At 41.1% G+C, this 26,115-nt stretch overlaps 1 protein-coding gene across 5 annotated transcripts in view; it reads left to right on the top strand.

Moving 5' to 3' along the window:
• Positions 1-26,115, top strand: part of B4galt6 (UDP-Gal:betaGlcNAc beta 1,4- galactosyltransferase, polypeptide 6) — a gene marked incomplete at its 5' end in the record, with an annotated part of 79,120 nt that overhangs the window by 39,840 nt on the left and 13,165 nt on the right. For 4 of the 5 annotated variants that reach the window (XM_013507213.1, XM_013507170.1, XM_005372744.2 and 1 more), the window contains 3 exon segments: positions 1,854-1,967; positions 16,103-16,227; positions 22,529-22,645. In XM_013507213.1, the coding sequence (XP_013362667.1) occupies positions 1,854-1,967; positions 16,103-16,227; positions 22,529-22,645 (356 nt within the window). 5 annotated transcript variants of the gene reach the window in all.

Here is a 26,115-nt window from a genome sequence, read left to right as displayed (position 1 = left end):
ATCCCCAGCCCCATCTGATCTACTTTTGATGGAAATCCCAGAAACCTGGTTCATGCTTAGAGCACTGCTTTCTACCACTGGCAAGTTAGAAGTTTCGTGAAAGGGAAACCATTTCTAAACTATGACTTGCAATTGGGTACATGTCCAATTTTTTAAAGCATCTTAAGCATCAGCATCTAATTGGACTTTCTTACAGGTATTTTATGTTTAGTGCAGTACCTTGAACTCTGTGGGATATGTACACTTGAGATATATACAGTGTGGGCCCAGAGACAGTTTCTGAGGCCCTGGTCTGTCCTCAGGCACGTGACACAATGCCCAGTGACTCCTTCTCCCTGTGGCTTGGAGAATTTTCCTTGTTGGATGCTTTTCAGTCTCCTTCATTGAGAGACTTCAGGGGGCGTGGCTCTTTGGGGCTACCCACTTTCTGGTGGAACAGACATCCTACCATCGTCTGTCTCCATTTATCAAGTTGGAGTTTTCTGGTGATACAGTTAATACCTCATTGATGTCCTGTGCATCGTAACTGGGATTTCCATGCTGTCCTTTGGAACTGGACCTTCTCCTTTGGCCTCTGTTTCTTTCTTGGTGCCAGGCCTGGAGCCTTTGTCCATCCATCCCATCAACCACTGCTTAGCAGCCTTGGCAGCCCTTTTCCATAGATCAAGCTGGAGTAAGGATGTCTCTGCTCTCACATGTTGTCCTAACCCTCAGGCTGCAGCCTTCACTGCCTTTGACAATGAATGAGTATTTATATTAGGTAGAGGTATGCAGGGGAAGCGCTTACTTTGCTTTGACTTTTCTTGCACACCTGCCATTTACTTACGAGTCAGAGGGTGTAACTTTTAGAGTCTCTCTCATTGGAAAAGATTGCTAAAGATTGAAATAATAACTCTACATCTCTTTCCAGTGTCTGCTAGAGTTTCATTTTCTGTGTTTCTTGCATGGTCAGATCCAGGAAGTCAGACTGTCGTTTAATTAACTGTGTTTGTCCCTTTCTCTTACTGCATTCTCTTAGGCCAGCTTTCTGTATAGAGGAGGAAACTACATGTGTGTTGCTCAGATAGGTGTTTCAGAGCTTGGCTACAGAGAGAGACCAAAATTTGATCTCTTTGGTTTCATGTTCAGAAACCTTAACGCTCACGTAGTGATTCATTGCTACCAACTCTTGAGTGTTTTTATGGGCCAGGGATTACTAATTTTTAAAAAATATTTTATCTTATTGAAACCTAAACATGAAAATAGCAGGTAGGCAGAGATGAGAAATTGCGTACTGCCATTCCTGAAAACTAGTACATGCTAATCCTTACTAGAGTAAGGGTTTAGAGGCAGACATTTGACTTTGATTCCCTAAACCGTTACTCTACATGTGGTTTGTAACTCACTGACTAGAGAAAATGGGCCTACTGTAATAATAACTGCACACTTCCAAGGGCTGTAGCCAGCAGGTTGAAAATAACTCATTTGAAGGTTTAGAATAGGCTGTGTGTTACAGAAGCAAGCCGAGTGGGTAAATTTCAGTTTGTTATATGTGACGCAGTGAGAAAACATTACTCCCACCCAACCCTGGAATAGATTTCCTTTTGATCTGGCCTAGCCTGGGGGGATGGGAGAAAGTGTTCTTATGAGGCTGTAGATGCTGCTGCTGTGTGTGTACAGTGATAGGTTGTGTTGCTCCCTAGACCTCACCTGGGAAATTGGGTGTTCTTTTCCCTCATCCTTCCTAGAAATTGCTTTTAAGTACTTCTGGAGATTGTAGCTTACGGTCTCCTCACAGTGACAGTGGCATATTTCATACTAGAGGTGAAGCAAAAGGCAGTATTATGGTTGTAACTTTCTTCTCTCTCTCCAAGATTATCCTGAAGGTAATAATTCGAGTGATTATCCTGTCCAAACAACAACATATCTCCCAGAAAACTTCACATATTCACCATACCTTCCCTGCCCAGAAAAACTGCCTTACATGCGTAAGTAGAAACTAATTTTGACTTGACTATTGACTTATATTGTAATAAAAGAATAAAAACTACATGGTTTGAGCCCATTGGGATTCAGTCATTACTGGGAATGCTGATGTTCATATTATTTAGCATGTTAATTGATTTTTAAAAAAACTTGGGGGTATAAAGGACCTTTTTGGAAAGGGATGAGGGAAAACTGAGGAAAGACACAAGAAAAAAATGATAAATATGCATCTATTTCCCATCTGGATTTAAAAACTAATACTTTGGTTTACTTCCAAATGTTTTTAAAACTACTTTTAAGAGTAATTAATGTTTTATCCCCTTTTGGATATATTAGAATGTCACAAATTAAATTAAATCCTTTCTGACCACTGCCCACAATGTATGTAACTTCCCATCCTTTTTTTCCAGAAGTAATCTAACCTTTATTGCCAGTGCATTAATATGGGTTATTTAAAAATTATGTTTACATAGATAGTTGCCTGTATATACAGAAAATGTATATTCGGAGATTTTAAGAATTTATGTCAATAGTCTTATAAATTACAATTCATTGTGACTTGATTTTTTACTTTTGAGAACTACTTAAGTGTTATAGAATGTCTTTGTATAAATATACCACAGTTCATTTAACTTTTTCCCAGCTGATAGACGTTTAGGTTGTTTCCACTTTTTTGCAGTCACTTTTTCTTTTTCTTTCTTTTTTTTTTTTTTTTGCTACTAAGAACAGTATCATACAGACTTCCCTGTGCATATTTGCATGTTTACTTGAGGGTTTATAGCTTAGTTTAGAATTGCTTGATTGGCTGACTCAATTTTTCCAGGTATTTTTCAAACTTTTTCTAATCATCTATGCCAGTTTATATCCCCACAATGTGCCACTTTGATATTGATGGACTTTCTGATTTTTGCTGATCTGGTAAGATAACAGATGGTATCTCATTGTTGAGTTTTCACTTTCCTCGTTGCTAGTGAGTTTGAGTAATTTTTCTTCTCTGTATTTTTAAATTTTCTCTCCTGCCTCTTGCTTGGTGATGGACTTAATCAGTTCCTTATTGGTTATTAGGTGTTTTATTGATCTGCAAGAATTCTTCCTCTTCCTGTAGTGATTGCTTGCTCACATTTGTTTCGAGTATCTTTCCACAGTCCTGGCCTTGGATTTTCATTTGGTTTATGGAGTCTTTTATTTTAAAATTGTAAAATTATGCTTTTTCACTTGTATCGGTGACTTTATTTAAGACTCTTTCTTTTTTTCTTTTTTCTTTTTTTTTTTTTTTTGTCTTAAGAAAGCTTTTCTTACCCCAGGCATAAAAATACTTTTATTTCCTAATAGTTTTTCTCTCTTGTGCCTAGCTTTTGCATGTAATATGTGGTAGTGATCCAGATGCTGTAACTGTTTTTTCAAAATCATAAAAGTAACTATATTTTAAACACCACCATTGTACTCAAAACACTCAGAAGCCACTGTATGTATTGTTTTGGCAAGGCCCCTTACTCCACTATTTTAAGTGTACTTTGTATATATAAAGTTTTGTATTGATTTTTACGTGAATATGGGTTTGAACATCTCTTTGAATTGTTTATCCCTTAGTATCTAAGTGTACCTTTTATGTCCTTATGTGAGTTTTCTTTATTGGGGAAATTAGTTTTTTTCTGTCATTTGTTGGACGATTTTCAGTTTATTGTTGATAGATATACCTCTATAATAAATAGAAAGATGAACTTTTTATACCACCCAAGGGCGTGGTTTTTGTGCTAGAGGATGTAGCATAATCCCACTGCTGGTCTTGTAGAACTCTGGGTTTCAGTTTCAGTGCATCTAAAGAGTTCTGCAAATTTTTGTCCGGTGCTTTTAAGAGATGCTGATATTGATGGTCCTTGCCAGCACTTGGAGACCAGAGAGCAGTGGATCCCATCCTCAGCTGCACAGTGGAATTGCCTGGGGAGCTTTTGTCATCCTGGGGCCCAATCCCTAAGTTTCTGTTTTTTTGGCTCTAACCTGGGGCCTAAAACAAACAAGCTCATTTTCAAGTTTTTTGTGGCCATAGGTTTCTCATAACATTGTTATTGCAGCCTTGTTTTCCTCAAAATGAGTGTTTTTGTCTGTGCCATACTGAAACCAGTGGGTAATGTTCTGCTGAAATATTGATTATAGTAATTTCATTTTCATAATTTGCGTATTCAGGGATCCATAGTTTCAGAAATCTTTCTATCCTTGGTTTAGTTAACCATTTTCTTAATTAGTGGTTCATGACTGCTAATTAAACTGTTCAGCAGCATTCGCCTGCCAGGCCCTCCTGCGGACATTCCTCTCCTCCCACTTGTGGCGGGTTGTAATTCTTCGGCCCTGTGCTCCAGAGGGTGGGCTGGGGGTGCCATGGCTGCTGTGGCTGTTGTGCCTGCCTTTGCATGGGATCCTGGGACTACTACTGCTTTCTTCGGCCTCCTTCAGAGCCTTGCGTTCTTTGACAAGGGAGGAGGGTCACACTAGTGTGGTAGCCACCTCCTCGCAGCAGTCTTTCTCCAGGATGCCAGCTTCACGTCCAGCACCAAGGTCAAGTTAGTGGTGTCTGGGTAACTGGGTTATTTGGTAGAAAGTATGGCCACTGTAATCACTAAACGTGAAGTTAGCATAAAGGTAGTGTGTTTGTTACTTGCCTGTAAATCCTTTTTGATGTTTTCCTACTGTAGTGGTAGAACTACCAGCATTGGATGTCTCTGAAGTTTGAATTTTTCAAATTGGAATTCAGATAAAATGCATTTTGTGGATTTCAGCAGTGTTTGTTAGTCAGTAACACTGTCAAGTCTTATTTTAATATATATTGTGTGCATGAACAGTGTGAGTGAATACTTCATTACTGCTAGTATTCATCAGTTGTCCAGAGGGAAAACCTTTCACCTTTATTGAATGTATGTAAGATTCTTCATGTTAACCAAAATAGGAATTTTACCTTACCTAGTGAAAAAAAGTGCTTTAGTATGGATGTTTGGATTGTGATTTTTCTATGTGAAATAGAAATGGGAAATGTCGATTGTGTATTTTGCATTAAAATAGGCTTACTTTTGTTTTCTTATACTTTAAAAGTTATTCAATAGAATACATTTGCAGTGACTTTTAGATACCCTCTCCTTACTGCTGGTGGAATAACCTTTTATGGTTTAACCCTGGTAGTTTCTGTAGTTGCTAACTTTATGAATGTAATAAAAGCTACAAGGGCTTTTCCCCTTGAGATTCAGTCACATGCATATCAGAAAAGAGGGAAAAGATAAGCAAGTAAACTTAAGAAGAGCTCAGATAATGCCTACTCTGACAGACTGTCATGCAGATGTTTACTATGAAAGAAGAGATGCGAATCATTTCAGAGTACAGAAATGATTATTGAATAGCAGCCTCCCAGCAGGACTGGGTGTTCCCCAGGGCAGATAGAGAGAAACCAAGCTAAATGGGATCCTGCGAGAGTAGGATAACACCCAGAGGAAGGTAGCCTGCTGCTGTGAAAGGAAATGAATAAAGCAAGAGGAAGACAGCAGAGAGGGTGACGTAGGAGTCAGGTCCTTAAGATGGTTTGGGAGGCTGTGTGTGTTCCCTTGGAGGAGAGAGCTGCGCCAGCTCATGTGGTAAGTGATGCAGGATGGAGGTGAAGGCTTGTGTGAAGAACCTATGATCCCCAGGCATCCATGAGGTGAGTGTTGGAGGGAGCAGAGCCCCTTATATGCAGAAGGTTGATTTAGCTGCCTGGGAACATTTCTTTCTGGTGACAGCACATGATTTTTAGAGTCTAGGGCCAAAAAAAGGCAAAGCAAAACTAAAAACACTGCTGCAGGAGGATTAGGAATATACCTCAGAAAGATTATTTGATGAGAAATTGAAAAGTGGAAGAGAATGGGAGATGGTAGAATCACGGACACCGGTGAGGAACTTGCTGCAAGAACTGAAGAGGAAAGGACAAGGGCATGTGCCAAGGACGTGGCACTGGAAAGAGGAGGGGGCACAAAAAAAACCAAGCTATTGTGTGCTCGTGGCCAGATCCAAGATCTACTGAGTGGCCAGAGTTTAATTCCAGCTCTCTGCCTTGCTGACTGTTAACTGCAGCAAACAACATAGGATAAACATCGCATTTTGAGAATGAGGATGTTAATGAGTTCAGTTGGGCATATTCTTTGAAGTCGAGGAGAATTAACTTGGGGTCTTACTTTTGTAGGAGAGATCTGGACAGAGATAAGAGGGAGAGAGACTGGAAGAGGGCCAAGATCAGGTCTTCAGAGGATAAGCACTTCAGGGCAGAGTAGAGGTGAATAGCAGAGGAAATCGTCGGGGATGGGGCAGAGTCAGAGAGCAAGGGGCCACTGGGGGGAGCGTGGCGTGTTTCCAGGAGACATTGTTCCCTCTTCGAAAAGAGCAGGTGGAGTAAGGATGTGAGAAAAGAGTGCTGAATTTGGCATGTAGGAAATTAAAGCAAGCAGCTTCAGCTGAGTGGTGGGGCAAGAAGAACTACTCTCCTGAGAAGTGAGTTAGACGTATGTAAAAACTAGTTAGTTTTTTTCACGTCCTATCGTTGTTTGAAATTTTCATTTTAAAGAGAGAAAAACAATGAAAACAGTGATACAGAATTTCAAAACAGAATAGTGGGAAATTAACAATGGTTAATATATTGTATATTGTTATCTTCAAAATAGTTGCTCAGATTATAAGACATAGGCATGCAAAATTGATCCAACAATGAAATCACAAACCATTCTTTTCAATAAACTAATAGAAATTAGTAGTATAGGACTGGGGATGTAGCTCACAGCACAAGAGCCTGCCTGGCAAGTGTAAGGTCCTGAGTTTGATTCCTGGTACCAAAAAAAGCAAAACAAAACAAAACAAAAAACCTTAGAAATTAGTAGTATAATTATCTTAGTTATCTTGTGTGTGTATGTGTGTGTGTGTGTGTGTGTGTGTGTGTTTTCTTTTCCCTTCTTTTCTCCTTTTCCCCATCCCAGCTGTTCTTTCCTTTTAAGCAGTTTCTTTCCCTTTCACATTATCTATTGTATGTTTTGGATCTTGTTTACTCTTTCAGTTGCATACACTAGGAGGCAATATGTTTACACATGAGTCTGATTTATTTCACTTATAAGTATAGTCTCTAGTTGCATCCATTTACCTATGGAAAAATTTTAGCCAACTGTCCCTCAGACAAATGACTTCTATCTAGAACACATAAAAAATTGAAAAAAATCAGATGCCCTCTAAATTCAAAGACCCAATCCAAAAATGGGCATCTGAGGTGAATATATGCTTCTCAGATGAAGAAATACAAATAGCAAATAAATATATGAAAAAATGTTCAGCATCATTGGTCATGCGAAAAATGCAAATTAAAACAACACTGAGATTCCAACTCACCCCAGAAAGAATGGCTATCATCAGGAAGTCAACCAATAATAAGTGCTGGAGGGTCTGTGGGGAAAAATGAAACCTTCTCCACTGTTGGTGGGAGTGTAGACTGATATAGCCACTGTGGACATCAGTGTGAAGATTCCTCAAAAATCTAGGATTAGAGGTCTCATTTGACCTGGCAATTCCCCTTCTAGGTATTTCCCCAGAAGAATAAAAAGCATTATACCACAGCAGTATATGTGTACCCATGTTTATAGCAGCACAACTTGTAATAGCTAAATCTTGGAAACAACCCAAATGCCCATCAACCAAGGAATGGATAAAAAAGATGTAGTATTTTTATATAATGGAGTACTATTCAGCTATAAAGGACAAACTCAAAGTTTTCAAAAACTAGTTGATTTTTTTTTACAAAAAGTTTGGCTGGGCATGTTGGCACCATGTAATTCCAGCTACTAAGAACACTGAGGCAGGAAGATCACCAGTTTGAGTCCAACCAATGCAACTTAGTGAGGCCCTGTCTTAAAATACAAAATAAAGACTAGGAATGTAGCTCAGTGGTTGACTGCCCCTGGGTCTGATCCCAAGTAACACACTGTATCAGTCTGTGTTCACCAGAGAATCAAATACAGCACAGGATATATAAATATATAAGAATTTAGGGGCTGGGAATATAGCTCAGTGGAATCGCACCTGCCTGGCAAGCATGAGGTCCCAAGTTCGATTGCCTGTACCAAAAAAAAAAAACAAAAACAAACAAAGAATTTACGAGATTGGTTGGCTGCCCACAAAATCAGGTCTGGAGGAGTACAGAGGGTGTCTGTGCCCTGGAGACCCAAACGATCTAGTCCAAGGTCAAGGTCTGGAGCTCACTGCAGTGTTCCTTGGGAGTCCTTATCAGAAGGCTTATGGGCCTGTAGTGGACGGCTGAAGAGTCTATGCTGGAAATTTGAAGGATCTGCGCTGAAGGTCAAGAGATGATGTCCAAGGTGAAGGTGAAGTCTAGAGTTCTTCTAAAGAAACAGAAGCAGCCCTTTATTTTACTTCTGGAGCATCTAGGTGACAAGCCGCCCTAGGGCAGACCTTCTACACCCAGGGTGTGCAGTTGCTAAGTTGACTTGGTTAAGCTTCTCTTACTCAAGTTGACACACTCAGTCAACCATCACAGTCTACTCCTTGTCGACTTGACAACTAGACACATTTTTTAAAGCAGTCTCCAGATACAAGGACAAGCTCATAATTATGCCTTACATGTTATAACTAGCTTGAGTACAAATGGAAGCACACTAATTCCCTCCCCAGAATAGAGGGCAAGATTTTTGGGGGTGGTGCTTATTTTTAATATTTTGTAATAAATATTATAACTTAGCTTTAATAGTCCTTCACCAGTATTAAGTCTATCAACATTATATTATATTGGAACCATATTAGGAGTGAAATAATATAATCCTCGGCTGATCACAGGGTCATAGCTGGTATTTAGAACTACCTTTTTTATTATCCACCCTATATTCTCATGGCCTTTAGCAAGCACCTCAGTAGATCTTGGTTCTTTTTCTGATGGAGTGACCCATACTTTTATTTTTGAAGGCTCAGGACCACTTGTTACTTTGCCTGGATTAAATTATTGTAGTTTTTCACTGACTTTAATAACAGGGAATGATAATACTAGGAGACACCCAAAGGGATCACCTGGCCTCCAGGAAAAAAAAGAATATGTATTATTCTTTTTTATATGTAAGGTTATAATAATATCATATATATTTTTATTTATTATATATTTATATACATTTTAAATTTATTTTATATATTATTTTTTTCCCATTGCGGAGTGGTCTGATCTCTCCTTGATAGTCTGGGTCAGTCATCCCTGACAACCCTGTGACTCCATTTTTAGCTTTTTTCCTCAGAGGCATGAGGAGACCAAAGTCTGTATCAGTCATTGTTTACCAGAAAAACAGACATTACACAAAATATATAAATGTATAAAAATTTGTAAGATTGGCTTATCATGGTCACCCACAGAGTTGGATATAAAGAGTACAAAGGTTTGTCTGCGCGCTAGACCAAAAGATTGAGTCAGAGGTCTAGTACTTACTACAGTGGCCCTTGCAGGTCCACATCAAGAGGTGCATGGGTCTGCAATAAAAGTCTAAAGAGTCTACCCCAAAAGACATTTGTGCCAAAAGCCGAAGAGTCTGCGCTAAAATCAAGAGATGATGTCCGAGGTAAAGGCGAAGACTTGGGCTCTTCCAAAAAAACAAAAGCCGATCTGTCCTTTTTTAACTCCCCTTTATACTGTCTAGGCAACAGGCTGCCCTAGGCGGATTTTCCACGCACTGGGGTGTGGAATTGCTGAACCAATTTAGTTAAGCTGCTCTTACTCAGGTTGACACAATCAATTGACCATCACACACTAAAAAATAAATAAAAATTTTTTTTTGATGGGAAAGGGAAGCGAATAGAGGTAAAAGAGTGTAGAAGTGGGAATTTCTTCCTGAGGTGAGGGCTCTTTCGGAAGGGATGAGGTGTGTTTTAGGTACACAGAGAGGAAGTACGGGGAGAAGAGGGTGGCAAGTGTAAGGGGGAGCTGCGCATGTAGGGAGTGCTCGAGAAAGTGACGGGTAGAGGGCGCAGGTGCAGCCAGCTCCAGCAAGTGGCGGGAAGCCTCACTTGTCTCTCTCGAGAGCTTGCTGTGCTCCAGACAGTACGTGAGGCATCGTCGCCCTAATGATGGGGTTAGTACCTGTGCTTATGTGATTTTCTTCAGTACTGCTTATTAGGTGGAGAAGGTGAGCTTGGAGAGTTGGTTCCCCAAGGTAGAAGCTGGCAGTGCAGGTGTAGCGGTCCTGGGAGGGAGGGGAGGTGCGGGTGCTTGTGAAGAGTGCGCGTGTGTGATGGAGCACAGACCATCAAGTTGTGTTTCTGTGAGTGTAGTTGGGGGGAAGCTACTACAGAGTGCTTGCTGAAAATGCAGGCTTCTGGGAACCAGACCTCAGATCTGTAGCAAAAGTCTGGACTCTTGGCTGCAAGCCACAGAATACAGAAGATGTGGTTTAAGAAGATAAGGAATCAGTGGGAAAATGTCAGCCCCTAGAAGCCCTAGTGTCCAGAGCGTTAGGTTAGAGCTTGAGGAGCCAAAACAAGGCCAAGCTGCTTTGGTAAGTGTCTCTTGCCGCCCGTTGGCAGAGCTCAGTACAGTGCTCAGGGCTGGAGGCAGATGGGCCACTCCTGGGGCCCCTAAAGCCAGGACTTCGGCCTCCCTCTCTGCTCAGATGTGGTTCTGCACAGAATGCGCCTCCTGGTGCTGCTCGCTGCTTCATAGCCCCTGCAGGTGTACCTGGTCATGCTGCTGCTTTTTTCTGTTAGAGGGCCTGCGAGTGTGCTTTCTAACCGCTTTGTCTGAGAGGCAGGACTCGCAGTGGACAGCTCAAGCAGCCAGACTCGGTCCCGATAAAGCTGGTGGCCACAAACATGACCCAGGTGCCTCCGAAACAGAGACACTGCTGATAGGGCTGAAAACTTAGTTTAAACAAGCACATCACCCACATTAGCAAACCCCTTTATTAGAAGGCAAGAAAGGAAAACTGGGGCTAGAGCAGGGGACTGTATCCCCCTGAGGCTACGAAGGGGTTTCATAGGGTGTGAGTGGGCAGGTAAAAAGACAGAGGGCTCAGTGTCAGGGGAAGAGCGTCCTGTGTGGGGGACAGAGTCTCAGGCTGTGGAAGCAGAACCGTGCGCGATAGTGAGGTACCCGGGAGGTCACCTGTTAGGGAGCGGGCTGTGTATTGGAAGGTGGGGGCCTGTAGGCATGAACTTGAAGGGACGTGAACTCACAAAAGAAGCAAACCGTGATTTGTAAAGTTGTGAGTTGACAGATCCCTTCTTTTCTGCCTGGCTTGAAGATGATGGACCTGAGAACCTGAGCATCTTTTACTTGAATGGAAGGGTATTATTTTTTAAGATAAAAAGTGGGGGGAATATTTTAGAAATAACCTTAAGGTATAATATATGGAAATTACTAAGTGGGTCAAGCATTGAATTTATTGAATGGTTCAAGAAAACGTTTGAAAAGGCAGGAGAACTAGCTGAAATTATTTTAATTTTCTTGACAAATATTAATTCACAGCGGCTTTTTGGGAACAAGAAAGAAGTGGTATGTTTAATGCACATATTGCAGCATATGAACTATGTCAGCAGGCTAAAACATGAGCAGAGTAAGGAAATACAAACGTCACGGTTGTAGATTATGACTTTGAGGGAGCTTGTCAGCTTATCAGTATGAAACAGTTTGAAGAGGAGTCTCATGAAGGGCATGTGCCCCTGGGTGGACCAAGGGTTCATTGTGTGGATTTTGAGGCAGAGCTGGGAACAGAGACTTAACTAGGGGTTGCAGCCAGTCATTTAGGAGAGGCAGAGCCGGGGGCAGGGGGCAGCTGTGAGAGCTGTGCACCGTGCTGCCCTCGGATGGGGAGACAGGAGCTTGGCCTGTTTGGCGTGTCTGCACATGGCACAGGTGCACAGATGTCCTAGAGACATGTTTTAGCACTTCCTGGAGCGGGGAGCGGAGAGGTAGGTAAGAGGAGAACAGGCGTGAGGCGGGAGTCCACACAGCCAGCTTTGCTGTCCCTACTGATTCACCTGCTTATCCTGTGCCAGCCACTGCCTGGACTTGGAGAGGGTGTGGCTGTGTCTGTGTCTTCTGTCTAGAATGCTTGATTGCGGTCACTCGAAGAATGAATAAGAAATGGCTTGTTAAACAGAGGTTGTCAGAGTCTAGAAATTGAGGTGCTGAAGCAAGCGTTTGAAATGGGCAGTGGCCGGTGTGCGCTTCACAGGGGCAGCAGGTGAGTGAGGAAGGATGACTCAGCGTTGCGCAGCCTCGGTGTGCTTAGGGTGCAGTGCAGAGGGTGGAAAGGAACGTTCCGTCGTGATGTAAAAATTCCTTTCCGACTTTGGAGAGAAATTTATCTGCGGGGATATTTCTAGGGGAAATTCACGGCTTTCACACTGTCACCAGAGCTTTGGGCTGTGCACGTTTAAAACCCTGAGGGTAAAAGTGGTGAAGACCAAAGGATCCAGAGATAGGCTTATGCCAAAAGTCAGAGGCTCCAGGCCTAGTGAAGAAGTCACTTAAAACTGTCGATTTATAGAGAAAAGAACTGCCTGTAGATTATATGCTTGCCTTGACTCTTACGTGAAATGTTAGAAGAGTGTAAGTAGTGTAGGTAATTCGTCTGTGTTGAGTACTTGTCGTGTGAAGGGTTACGTTTGAATAAGAAAAAACCCTGACTCATGTCGTATGCTGCGTTCTAATCCACAGCACAGTAAGCCTGTCCTTGGGGCCACGGCGTTCCTGGCGGGCTCTCGGCTCATCCCGGTGCAGCCTCCCGGAGACAGCACTGCCTGTCTTGCGTGTTCACTGCTAGGAAATTGTGGTGAACGTGCGTAACCAGTGGTGCGTTGACATTATTCTCTCATGCGACAACAACAGTTGGGCGCACCAGCCTGCCCGCCGCGCTGACAGGCGGCGTTGGCCGGCCAGGACCCACCTCTTCACCTCGGGGTTATCGGCAGCCCTTCCCTCCGTTCTGACCCCAGCCCCTGCTTCCAAATGTGGAATTCAGTCTGCTGAGTTACAGTGTTGACATTTGTTTTCTCATTAATTACTGAGTACGTGTATTATTTATTTTTTGACCTTTACATGTCTGAGGAGAGAAAACACTTGTTTGTGGCGGCAGATCTGGGATTTAGCCCTGGCGGAGAGTGAAGATGGGGGTCCTCAGTGGAGCGTGGTGGCTCCTCCCTTGGCTGTGCTTGTGGGCTCCTGCTCCGCAGTAAGCTCGAGGGCTGGGCCAGCCTGCTGGCGGTTTACTTTCCTGGCTTCGTTTATGGCAGGCGACTTGCAAATGCTTTGATAAAGCGCTGGAACACTTGAGTGAAACTAAAGGAGACACCAAGCATGTAATAGGTGAAGATGGCCTTGTCTGGGGACCCACGCGCTCTCTGGTCACATTGTCACTGCTCCTGGCGATGGCGGGGCCTGTCCTCCGAAGCCTGTCGCTCTCTTCCTCTTTCCAGTGAGGCGATGTTGCTGTCATCATTGGGAGGACGACCTCAGGCCTCAGGGTCATTTTTGGCCTTCAGCCAGCGAGTTGTCAGGGTTTCAGAGCAGAGCAGTAAGCACGCAGAAAAGCTGCTCAGACTGAGGAATGTGGATGAGGGAGGCAGAGGAAGGTGAACTAAGGGTTAGTCGGGTGTCAGGGATGGTGCGGGACACAGGAGGCCCTCTCCACTGAGCAGAAAGATGAAAGGCCTGTTTCTTTATTTGGCGGCATATGTGCAGTGAGGATGGAAATTAAGCTGCCAGTGATGATGGAGAAAACTGTAACAGTAATGACTATAGCTGTTGGAGCAATAGAGCTGGTAAAAGACAAAACATGTGGTTTAATACTGCATAAAGAATACCAGCTTCGGTTACTTACATGAATTGCTTATTACTTAGCCTAATTACTATCATTTTTAGCAGTCATGGTACTATTAAATGCATCAGATTTAGTTGTGAATTTCGTTTGTTTATAGTGCTAGCTTCTCTGTATTTATGTTGTCTGATCAATTGTACATCTGACTTATTAGCCTTTTTAAATTCGTAGCTCTCATTCTGTTAGGAAGTATGACCTTCCTAAAGTTAGTTTGTATATTTGGTCACATGAAAGGCTGGGTATTTTGTTACAAAGGACCATAAATTTGTCAGTTTAACAGGCAGCCATTAGAAAATTGCAGCTTTTTTCCTAGCCTACTCAGGGAAACATAGGTATTTGCATCTAAAACTACTCGCTAGCGTACTTGAGGACTGAGTGCAGTTACAGGTGCCTGTGCCTGATCAGAACGAAAAGAGGTGGGAAGAGGCCAAACCTTGTAGAATATAGAGTAGGAGGAGGAAAGGGGCTCCCTGGAGGGGAACTGAGGATTTTCTGTGTAAAAAATAATGACCATAAAAGGCTCAGGAAACTTAACATGGAAACCTCAACATTTATTGGTTTATATTTTATGAGATGAGAGGGTTAGAGGGAAGAATTTGGCCGGAGGGTGTCGCAGAGCAGTTTGCACGGCACCTATTTGGACATGAACAGGTGATGGGTCACTTGACTGCTGAAAGATGGCCTGTGTGGTTTGCCTCACTCGCCTTCGTGGGAAACCCGGAAGACTGCATTGCTTTGAAGAGACGTTAGTGACCATGCAGCTGTTTTCATGGGTGGGAGAAGAGACCGGGGATCTCTGACTCTGTAAGTTCATTTTCAAGTGGGTTAGGGAAGTGACTGTGTGTCCATGATTCATTCTGTTTCAAAGGTACATATTAGGAAAACTATTGGTAAAACTACCTTCAGTAATACATACAGTACCTTTAAATTTGGAGAACGAGTGCCTGTTAGACCAGGACCATCTTAGAAGGCCCTAGTTTCTCAGTTTTTAATACCAAGGGGCTCGGGGCCTGGTAGGTGCTCAAAATGAATGTGTTGAATTGTGTGTACACGTTTCCTCTTAATCAGTATAGGAGCTGGTGATTTAGCTCAGTAGTAGAACATATGCTTACCATGCACGAGGCCCTAGGCTCAATCCTCAGTACAAAAAAAGAAAAAAAATAAATGTCAGTGGGTAATAGTCATAGCTAATGTTTTCAGTGTTCCTAGCGCCTGGTTCTGCACTAGATCCTTCTCACCAACTTCGGTCCTCCCTTGGTGTGGGTGGGGATCGATTTTGGGGCCCTCCCCTCCCAGGATGCCAAAATTCATGGGTGCTCAAGTCCCTTGGGTGAAATAGTCTTGCTATTTGCATATAATCTGTAAGTCTTCCTCTATATTTTAAGTCACAGATTATGTATAATACCTAATACTATGTAAATACTAAATAAATAATTATCATGCTGTTCTGTTTCATTTTGTTTTGAGACAGGGTCTCACCATGTAGTTTAGGCTGGCCTTGATCTCACTAGGTAGCCCTCCTACCTCATGGCAATCCTCCTGCCTCAGCCTCTCAAGTGCTGGGATTTACAGGTGTGAGCTCCCACACCCAGTTTGTATTGTTTAGGGAATGACTATAAGAAAAAAGTCTTTACATGATCAGTTCAGGTCCAGTTCTTTTTTTTTCCCCCTGAATATTTTCTATCTAAGGTTGGTTGAATCTGTTCTAGGGAACCTGCATTTTATCCAGTGGACACCAGCTCAGTGGGAAGCAGGCACTGCTGCACAGTACTCTGACAGAGGAAAAAGCTGGGCAGAGCGCAGTTGAGTAATTTCCCCAGTAGAGGTTAGCATTCAGCTCCAATACAGTGTACTCCTCATTTAACTCTGTGTCCTCTGTCATTGTATCTTATACCTGGAAGGAGCTGAAGTTAGAAAAATAGTTTTAATATACTTGAATTAGTGGTTAAATTGTCACGATATGCTATGCTATAACGACATGTAAGTGTTTTCTCAAAAAAGGTTAAATATCTAGTATATTACCAAAAAGCAGTGGGTTAAAGACCTTGATTTTCTTTGGCAGATTTATCAGATGTAGTAGGGTGACCATAATTATTCTATAATAATTTTCATAATTATTATGAAAGTATGAATAAGTATGTGGTGATGGCAGGAATAAAGGCTACTGTCTCGGCGACTAAACTATGCCATCGCCCTACTGAAAGTTGTTTGTCCTTTATACATCTTTGAGGTAAAAAAATATTAAAATAATTTTCTACATTTTTGGCTTCCAGGGGGATTCCTCGAGGTCAATGTGAGTGAAGTCAGTTTTGATGACGTGCACCAGCTCTTCTCCAAGGACGTAGAGATTGAGCCAGGAGGTCACTGGAGGCCCAAAGACTGTAAACCCCGATGGAAGGTGAGGCAGTTTTTCATAAGTAATGTGACCATGGCTGTACATTTGAAAAAAACATTGCTTGATTCAAAGTATAGAGTGAAATACCATTGAGATTTGATACATTTAAGACATTAAAATATTCAGTTCCAGTGTGACTTACTAGTGTCACTTGTAAAGACTAAATGTGCCTGTGCATGTACAAAGTGTGCTCTTGTGGTCAGTCTCTTGGAGTTCTTGATGAGCAGTGCAGGACTTGGGTTCTACTTGGAAATAGATTTCTTTTGGGGTCAGTTCTGTTTGGAAAAAAAGCTGTGCGTCCTCTGCCTTCTGCAGGAGTTGCTAGTAACTGCTGACCTGCAGGCAAAGCCCCACGGCTCTCTGAAACTGTGAGAACTCAACTGGGAGGTTGTCAGTAACCTGACTTCCAGATGCATCTAGCACTGGGGTCACTAAGCTCTATTTCTCAGAAGCAGAAAGCCTCAAACAGTCACCCACAGGTTACTGTGGTACTTGAAAGGAAGTCGCACAGTGCCTTTCACAAATCCACACAGGTTTTTGATATCTCAGAATTGTACTTAATGTTTGGAAAACCATGAAGATAGGTCTGCTTCTGCTCTAAAAGTCTTAAAAACTGTTGTGTAAGCAGAGTTGCTGTCAGTACTGTGAAACTGCTTAATAAGTGTGCATTCATACACTGTTATGTTTGAATAAGAAATGATGCTTTTGATTGGATCAAATGTTACGTTCTAGAGGATTATGATGTAACCTTAAACCAAGAGCAGTTTTCTGTATCTCTTCTAAAACATTAAAAGATATGTGTATGTTAGTGCCCTCAAAAAAATCACTGGTAGGAAGGAGAATTGTATATTAAACTCATGGAAAGGATCCTCTGACTTCACTGACCTTGAACTCTCTGTGTTTAGGGATGTGTATAATTAATGTCTGCATCCCTGATGCAGAACATACTGTTTTGTGTAAGGTAAGCAGTAAACACAATTTTGTTGAATTGGCTTTATGGGACTAATAAATGCCTTTTTGGCCTTGTTACAAATGATTAAATAAACATTCAGCTTTCTCAGACAAGTTACAAAGCTGCTTAAATCAGTTTCAGTACAAGTTTCAGCAAAATACTCTGATTGTGTAATTAATTGCCTTGTGCTACTTCCCAGCTCATTTACTTAATAAATGAATCTTTTCATATTTCTTGATTGAATTTCCTCACATTTGTATCTGTATGACATTGCTCTATTTACATGCACTTCCACTTTTTAAAAATGTCCTAGGCAAATCAGTTATTTTATTACTTGAGTGATGAATGTGTATGTTGAATGCTAATGGAAGAGAAAAACTCAGTAATACAGACTTTAAGGTCAGAGGGAGGTAGATGTGGGGATGTAAATGTGATGTACAACGTACGCTTTGGGTGTGTGCTGTGTGTTGTATTAGCAGAATACTTTGGGATAGGAAAGCAAGTGTCCTTTTTCCTGAGTCAGTATTACATCAGACAGATTTTAAGTGTGATGGTGTGTTTTCTTCTAATTTTCTTGGAGTAGTTCACAGTAGTAATTCCTACTTACAGGCTATTAGTAACCTGCAAACTCTGTGTGACTTTGTGGATTATAGTACTGAAAGGAGTTACTGGAAACAAAGTAACTTAGGGCTATAAAAATTAGCTTGTTTTACTGAGGATACTATATGATACACGTACTTCAGCTTATAGCAAACCTTTCTCTTGATAGTCTTTAGTTCTAGCCTGTGAAACTACTCAAGGTGTGAGAGGAATTCTAGGAATCCTTCGAAGGTGAGCAGTACATTTTAATAATGTCCCATTCTAATATTGGAATACATTTGAGAAAGCGTGAAAGAAGGAAAAATTAGATTTATGTTAAATATCTATGGGTTAACATGATCCTTAATATTTGAGACTTTTTTTTTAACCAAGTTAAGTGACGCTCATTTAATTATTACTACGATCTACCAAAATTAGCGCTGTCAGCAAATCCTGGGTGTTCCTAATAAGGCAGACCTCTGGAAGATTACTGCACAGGTTATACATTTTCTGAAGGCAGATACTTCTAAAGGGGAGGTTGGAAGAGGAAGATGGTGATGCTTTTTAGGTAATTGAAAGTGACATGTTTATCTTGACATTGCCTTTCCATTCAGGATTCAGGTGGAGGACTTGAACAGCTGTCTGACATCTATAGGCATAAAGAACCAGGCGGCTGCTTGGTGTCATTACTTACTCAGAGGGCTGGAGTTAAACTTCTAGTCCATGGTCCTTTAGAGATGGATCTGAGCCACCCGTGTCAGAAGTACCTGAGGTGTTTGATAAAAATGCAGATTCTTGAACATAGTGTGTACACTCTGACTCTCATATTGGGAAGGGAGAAGAATCTATCTTTATAACTAGATGTCTTCAGTTTTCTCATGCTCCGCAATTGGGAACAGTTAGAGAACGAGGGTGTGCTCGCTTCCACTTCCCTCAGCCTCGCTCAGCGCAGATAGCTTGATAGGCTTTGCAGTAACCAGATCTGAAAGCTGTATCATTTAGGGACCACTGGCTGGTGCTGTGCTTAAGGTTTGAAAGTGGGACAAAGCTTGGTGGAGGGAGTTTACATGGTGAACATTTGTCTTGCTTGTCCTCTCATCTTCCAGTAGCACACTGAGGAAGAAATACCCAAAGAAAAAAGTAGGTGTGTAAAAGTAGGGAGCAAACTGCACCGGATAGTTTTTCTTGCACAAGCGGTGATGAGGAAGGATTGGGGAAGAGGAAGTATTGTTCTTTCAGAAGATAATGGCCAGGCGTTCTTCATCTCCACTGGACCTGGGTGTATCAACAGGAGAGTGGCTCGCACAGCAGGTGGGGGCACGTGGAAGAAAGCGTGTCCTCAAGCGAAGGCCACTCGGTCTCAAAGTGAGTGGTCAAAGAACGCTGAGGTCTTCTTTTTCTAGACAGCAAATTATGAACTATGGAGAATGCTTATGAGGGGTGTGGCAAATGAAATTTTCAGATATTATTTAGCTTTATTTTAATTTAAAAAACTTTGACATATCATTGACAGTCTTTGGTAGTGTCTCATTACAGTTTGAGCATTTATTTGCTATTAAAATATCAGTTTAACTTACTTAGATTTGCCAAGACATTGGTGACTTCTTTCTCTTATAATATTCCCATTTTCCTTCTAAGATTAGAAAAAACCCCTGCTGTTAACATTTTAAATGCTTCACTAAAGAAGTTACTGTATTAAGGATTACAACTTTGCTTTGGTTTACTTTTATGTCTTCAACTCATAAGTAATTGTATTTAATTAATATAATCCCTCAGCCATTTGATAGCTTCTTCCCTTAAGTATAATTTGCCTTGACTGCTTTGTGTATGTGCATGTGCATACAGCTGGGATTGAACCCAGGGCCTTCCCACGCAGCTACATGCCCAGCCAACCATTTTATTTTGAGATGGGGTCTGGCTAAGTCGCTGAGTTGTCCAACTGAGCTTGAACTTACTGTCCTCTTGCCTAAGTCTCCTGGAGTGCTGGGATTACAGGTGTGCACCATCAGGCCCAGCTTGCCTTAACTGCTCTTACAGGACATTTACAGTATGTTGTAGGTGGCCTGCTCCTTGCCAGATGCAAAACCAGGAATGCCAAGCTTGTTCTCTTTTTTTGCTGCAAGTTATCATGCCTTCAGATAAGGCACCTAGCAGGGTCATGCACTACCACCAAACTCATCTTGTGCTTTTCATAGCAGTTTCCTACATTAAGAGGAAGTCTAGGGGCGTCTGACCTGGCTTGGCCAGCTGTATCAGTTTAGGAATTCCTTGACTGTGACAGCCACACTGAAACCTGCCAGCAAGTCCTTTGTCTGTAGGGAGTTCCCAGCACATGCAGGGACAGGAAGGGAGTCCTGGATACCAGATTAGTGTTGCCTGTGAGGCTCCTGGCAGCCAGTGTCTCATTTTTCTTGGTCTCAGCATGAAAGGAAAATGGGTAGTGTCGTTCTAGTTTAGACACCTTCAGTTTTACTAAACATGACCATATTTTATCTTTTAAAATAAAACTCTTAAAAGTTTAAATTTTTGTCCCATGTATGATTATGGTAATGTAAAACATGCAGTTAAATGTTGCTGTTTTCTGTTTTGGAGGGGGCTGGGGGTTGAACCCAAGACCTTACACATGCTGAGTGCTCTGTTGTTGAACCGTACCTGTAGCCCTGATGTTACCGTGTTGCTGACAATATCTAATGTTATGTCCTGATTTTACAAATACAGTTAAGTCCAAAATTTTTGTGCTCTCAGTTATTCACATTTATTCATTAGTAAAATATATTTGTATGAATAAAGTTTTAATCATATAGTGTTGTTATATAATTTCCTATTGTAAAGAATTTAAATTGGATTTAAAAATCCAGTACATAGAGTGACAGAAGTATTTTAGATATTGTTCCACTTAGTCTTAATTTCAAACTTTATTTTAAAAATTCACAATTATAGTAAAGCTACCTTAGCCAAGAAATTACTAAGAAAAGTAACTTAAGAACCATTTTAGCTCTCTCAAGAGGAAAATATGAATTGTAAAGAGACCTACTTTATAGGAATGATAGAGTTTGACACTCTACCCCGTAAATATGTACAGAAAAAAGGAAAACATAAACAACATTTTGGATTTTAAATTGAATTGAAAGTGGTTCCATTTGAATATCTATTCTCTCACATGGCTTATGTGGCCTAGAGATGTTGACGAACATAGTGACAGAAACCAGACTCCTCATGTGTGAGGTCTCAGGAAGTAGAGAATCTGAGAAAGCAGCGGCTGATGATTACTCACTTATTCCCACACTGTGCTGACACAGTTCGTAAGGACCGTGCTGTGTAGTCTTGAGCTCCTGTTTTTGGGGGTTTTTGCAATGCTGGGGTTGAACGCAGGCCCTTGCATGTGCTAGGCAGTCATTCAACCTTGGCTGCCTTGTATTTCCTATTAGAAGAAAGGGTAATGTACTAAGAAACTATGTTCATTTCTATGTACATTTATATGATTGAGTTACTTTAGTAGGCTGAGGCTAAAACTTCACATGTGAAGAGTTTGGTTTCTGTTACTATGTTTCTGAAAAATATTTCCAGGTGAGGATAATATTCAAGTGGAAACACTTCAGTTCCATTCATTCATTTATTTATTTTTGTCTTTTTGAGACAGGGTTTCACTATATGCAGTTCGGGCTGTCTTTGAACTCACTTTGTAGTCCAGGCTGGCCTCAAATTCACAGCAATCCTCCTGCCTCAGCCTCCCAAGTGCTGGGATTACAGATGTTTGCTACCATGCCCAGTCTTTCAATTCAGTTTAAATCCCAAAAAATTGTTTAGCTTTCCGTTTAATTGACATGTAGTAATTTTACATATTTGTGGGGTACAGTGTGATAACTCAGTACTTAGATGCAGTGTATAATGGTCAAGTCAGGCTAATTAGCATTTTCTGTCTTTATGCATTTATCATTTCTTAGTGTTTAGAGACTTCGCACTCTCCTCTTCCAGTACATCATCGGTTTTCGTTACCACACTGTGACACAAAATACTAACACTGACTCCTCTTACATATTGTACCCTGGTACCCATTCCCCAACCTTTGTCTCTGCTGCTCACTACTTTCTGGCCTTCAGTAATACTGTTCTACTCTCTCCTTTGCCAACAACTTTTTTATCTTCCACATATGAGCAAGAACTTGGTATTGGTGTTTCTGTGTCTGACTTTTTTCACTTAACATAATGTCCTTCAAGAAAGTTGTGTTACTTATCATCAACTTGAAAACCTAACATTACTCTTTTTTTGTCCGTGTCTGTTCCCCACTCCTCACATTCAGTCCTAGCCAAACCCTGTTTATCTCTTTCCTATTTGGGAAATTCACTTACCTCTCTTCTCTTCGACCTTTGCCATCATTCCGCCTGCCGTTGCCATTGGCCTGATGGCGTTCATTTCCTGAAGCAGCTCCCTGAGTCCACTTTTGGTCCTCTCCAGCCTGTTCTTTGCTCAGCCACCGTGGTAGTGTTTGGGCCGTGACTTAGCACTCTTAGTGTCTTTCAGAGGGGTCTCATGCTGTTCGTAGGACAAAGCTCATGATCGCTAGACGTTCATCTGTTCAGAGCCTGTCCGCGTCTCCTCGGTTTCACGTGAAGGCAAGGGCCGTGTCTGTGGGTGCTTGCCCTTGTATCTTTGGTGAGAAAGTTCCTAGGGGATGACGTTAAAGCTCTCAGCAGTTTCCAAAATTAGTTTGTATCTTTGCCTGTGAAATTTGCTGCCGTATTTATTTACAAATGTGACTGTTTTGTTTTAAAGGTGGCAGTTCTCATTCCTTTCCGTAATCGCCATGAACATCTTCCAATTTTTTTCTTGCACCTGATTCCTATGCTCCAGAAACAGCGGCTGGAATTTGCCTTTTATGTCATTGAACAGGTGAGAATATTTTTCCAAATGGTCATTAAATATTGTAGAACTTAAACTGTAAAAGATGGCTTGATTAAAAGTTTTAAGATTAATCAGTTAACTATTGATTTTTATAGTTGTATAAAATTATATTTTAGATTGAGCCTGTATTTTTTTCTTTTAATAATTTTCTCATAATTGTAATTTGGTCAGATGAGTTGACAAACAGTCCTATTTGACTTTATGGTAGTCCTGATATATTTTAATGATACTGAAAGCATTGGATTATCAAATTTAGGTTTTTAGTAATTGTACAGCTGATATTTATCTTATGGGATGAAATATTCCTTTGACTTGTTACATTTTATGCTTTTATGGGGCTTAGGATTTTTGTTTATTCCTGAAAACACTCTGTTAAGTTCCATTTAATCGAGAAGTTGCTTGGTGTGTAATGTAGGCTATTTGGAAACATATAGCCTCCTGTACTTTTTGGACTCATCACTGATGTTGGAGTGAAACTCAAAACTCCTAAATTACAGTAAAACACTCTAGAATCACCTCATAATATTTAATTTTAAAAGAGCATTTCAGTTTGTGACCCATGAATTTAAGTACAGAAAGTGAAGGGTAAGATTTTGTTGTTGTTGGTATTTTTCAGCAGCAAAACATTGATAATTCTTGATTGAGGATTTCTTTCACTACAAAGCAGTTGCTGGTTACCCCTGAATATTAATACTGTGTGAATTTACTAGGTAATTAGGAGCACCTGAGTAAGAGCCAGGGGGTAACCTTAAAAGGAAAAGTGATACACAGTGAACATTTGCTGTCCTGTTTTGAGTTTTTCAAAGTCATCTTGCTCGAGGAACCTTGAGTGACTCTGCTCAGCCGGAGTATATCATTTGCCAGCCTTACTTAGCCAGACGTTAGCAATGGCGCACTGGCCTTTCCAGGGTGTAGACCCAGCTCAGTAGCTGCTAAGGAAATATGCTTCGAATGGACTGACTGGTAAAAATTACATGTATATTTTATTTTTTCTTTTAATTTTTTATTAGTACATATTTGTCATGCATCATGCTCACGGTCATTATAGGGAGTTTGTACCTACGTAAAATATACCTTAATTCTCTCTTCTCCCATTCTGCTCTGCCCTTTGACCTTTTCTCCCCTCCCCATTTACTGAACCTTTGTTTCCACTTTTCCCTTCCATTTTTTTTGTAAACCCCTTTTCCCTTACTTCACTCCCTCTCCCCCACTCCCTTGTTCCTTTTCCTATTTAAATGGTTCTTCTTACCAGTGCTGCTTATTTTCATTAGGATTTCCTCATACAAGAGAAGCTATGTAATATTTAAACTCATGTGTCTTGTTTATTTCATTTAAAAATTGTGGTCTCAAGGTGCATCCATGTGCATACGAATGACTCAAGTTTACCTTTCTTTATGGCAGAGTAGTATTCCACTGTGTGTGCACATTTTCTTTTTCCATTCATCTGTTGATGGGCATCTGGGATATTTCCAAGATTTAGCTATTACAAATTGTGCAGCTATAAACATGGGTGATATAGCACATCATAAACATGGGTGATATAGTGATATAGCATATATCACTCTGGAATGATGCTTTTAATTCTGTTGGGAAGATACCAAGAAGGGGAATAGCTGGGTCAATGTAACCTGTAGTTTTAGTTTTTTGAGGAATCTCCACACTGATTGCCACAGTGGTTGCACCAGTTTACACCCTCACCAGCAGTGGCGAAGGGTTCTTTTTTCCCCATAGCCTCAGTAGCATTTGTTATTGGTTGATTTTTTGATAATAACTATTGTTTTTGGAGTGAGGGGGAATCTCAGTGTTGTTTTAATTTGCATTTCTTGGATTACCAGGAATGTTGAACATTTTTTCTGTATTTATTTGCTGTTTGTACTTTACTTCTTTGTCCGAGAAATGTCTATTCATTTCAGATACTCATTTTTGTATTGGGTCTTTGAATACTTTAGTTTTTAATGTAAAGGTCTTTCACTCTCTTGGGTTGATTCTGTCATTTTTCTTGATGCTGTTGTGAAAGGTGATGTTTCCCTAATTTCTGTCTCAGGGAGTTTATTATTCATGTAGAGGAATGCTATAGATTTTTGAGTGCTGACTTTGTATTGAGCTATGTGACTGAATTTGGTTATTATATCTAGAAGTCTATTGGTGGAGTTTTTGGAATCTTCTGTGTAGAGTATGAATCATGTCATCTGCAAATACTGATTCTTTCTTTCCTGTCCATGTATTTTTATTTCTTTGTCTTGTCTAGTTGGTCTTGCTTGTGATTCCACAACTAAATAAGTAGGAGTCGTAGTGGTCATCCTTGTCTTGTTCCTGATTTTAGAGTGAAAGCTTTGTTTTTGTCCATTTAGTGTGATGTTGGGTGTTGGTTGGTCATAGATGGCTTTTAACAGATTGAGATAAAGATCTCCTATTCTAACTTTCTGCAGGATTTTTATTATGAATGTGTGTTGTACTTTGTCAGATGTTTTTTCTGTATCGGTTGAGATGATCATATGGTATTTATCTTTGGTTCTGTTAATGTGGTATATTACTTTCATTGATTTGCGTATGTTGAACCATCCTTGCATCTCTGGGATGAATCTTGCTCAGTCATGGTATATAATTTCCTGGATGATTTGCTACATTCTGTTTGCCAGTATCTTACTGAGGATTTCACATCTACGTTTAGTAGAGAGATTGACCCACTGGTTGTTCAGGAGGGTATTATTTAATTTCCATGTGTTTATGTAGTCTTGTGGTTTCTTTTGCCATTGATTTCCAATTTCATTGCACTGTGATCTGTGATAATATGCATGAGATAATTTCAGTTCCTTTGCATTTACTTAAATGTGTTCTATGAGTGTGGTGGATTGACAACTTGTAACACCCAGCTGAACTGAATCAGCATGGTGCTGGGTGTGGAGGGCCTACCTGAGGATTGTTGCCAATGCCATAAAAAGATGAACTGGAGAGGAAGAAGAGATGGGGGCTGTAGGTTCTCCTGGAGGAGCTTGTCCTGCTGGCTTCCCTGATATGAACTTGGCTGGTCTTATCATTGGAGGAGCTTGGGACATTGTTGTCATTGAAAATGGCTACGGTTTACTTTGGGGGAGAGCTGGTCCTTACTTTGAGCATTGCTTCGTGGCTCCAGAGGGGAAGGTGGTGCACTGTTCAATCTCTTGGAAAAGCTTGTTGAGCTAACTTTCCTGATACCGACTTGTCTGTTCTCATTGTTGGAGGAGCTCAGGCCGTCATTGTCACTGAGGATGGCTGTGGTATTTTCTGAGGGAGCTCTGATTCTTACTTTGAGCATTGCTTCTTGACTTCAGTGCAGATCCTTCAGGCTGCTAGCAGAGATCCTTCATCCCGCTGGATGAAGACTTTCTAGCTTCCATCGCTGACCTTTGGGCCTTCCCAGCACAGATCTGTGAAACAGGCCTGCAAGAGGCATTGTTGTGGGCTCTTGGCCTCCAGTT

The sequence above is a fragment of the Chinchilla lanigera genome, unplaced genomic scaffold, assembly GCF_000276665.1.
Source record: "Chinchilla lanigera isolate Chin_1 unplaced genomic scaffold, ChiLan1.0 scaffold00001, whole genome shotgun sequence".
NCBI lineage: Eukaryota > Metazoa > Chordata > Mammalia > Rodentia > Chinchillidae > Chinchilla > Chinchilla lanigera.
The sequence above is the reverse complement of the archived record's forward strand: the minus strand, read 5'-3'. Positions and strand labels throughout refer to the sequence as shown.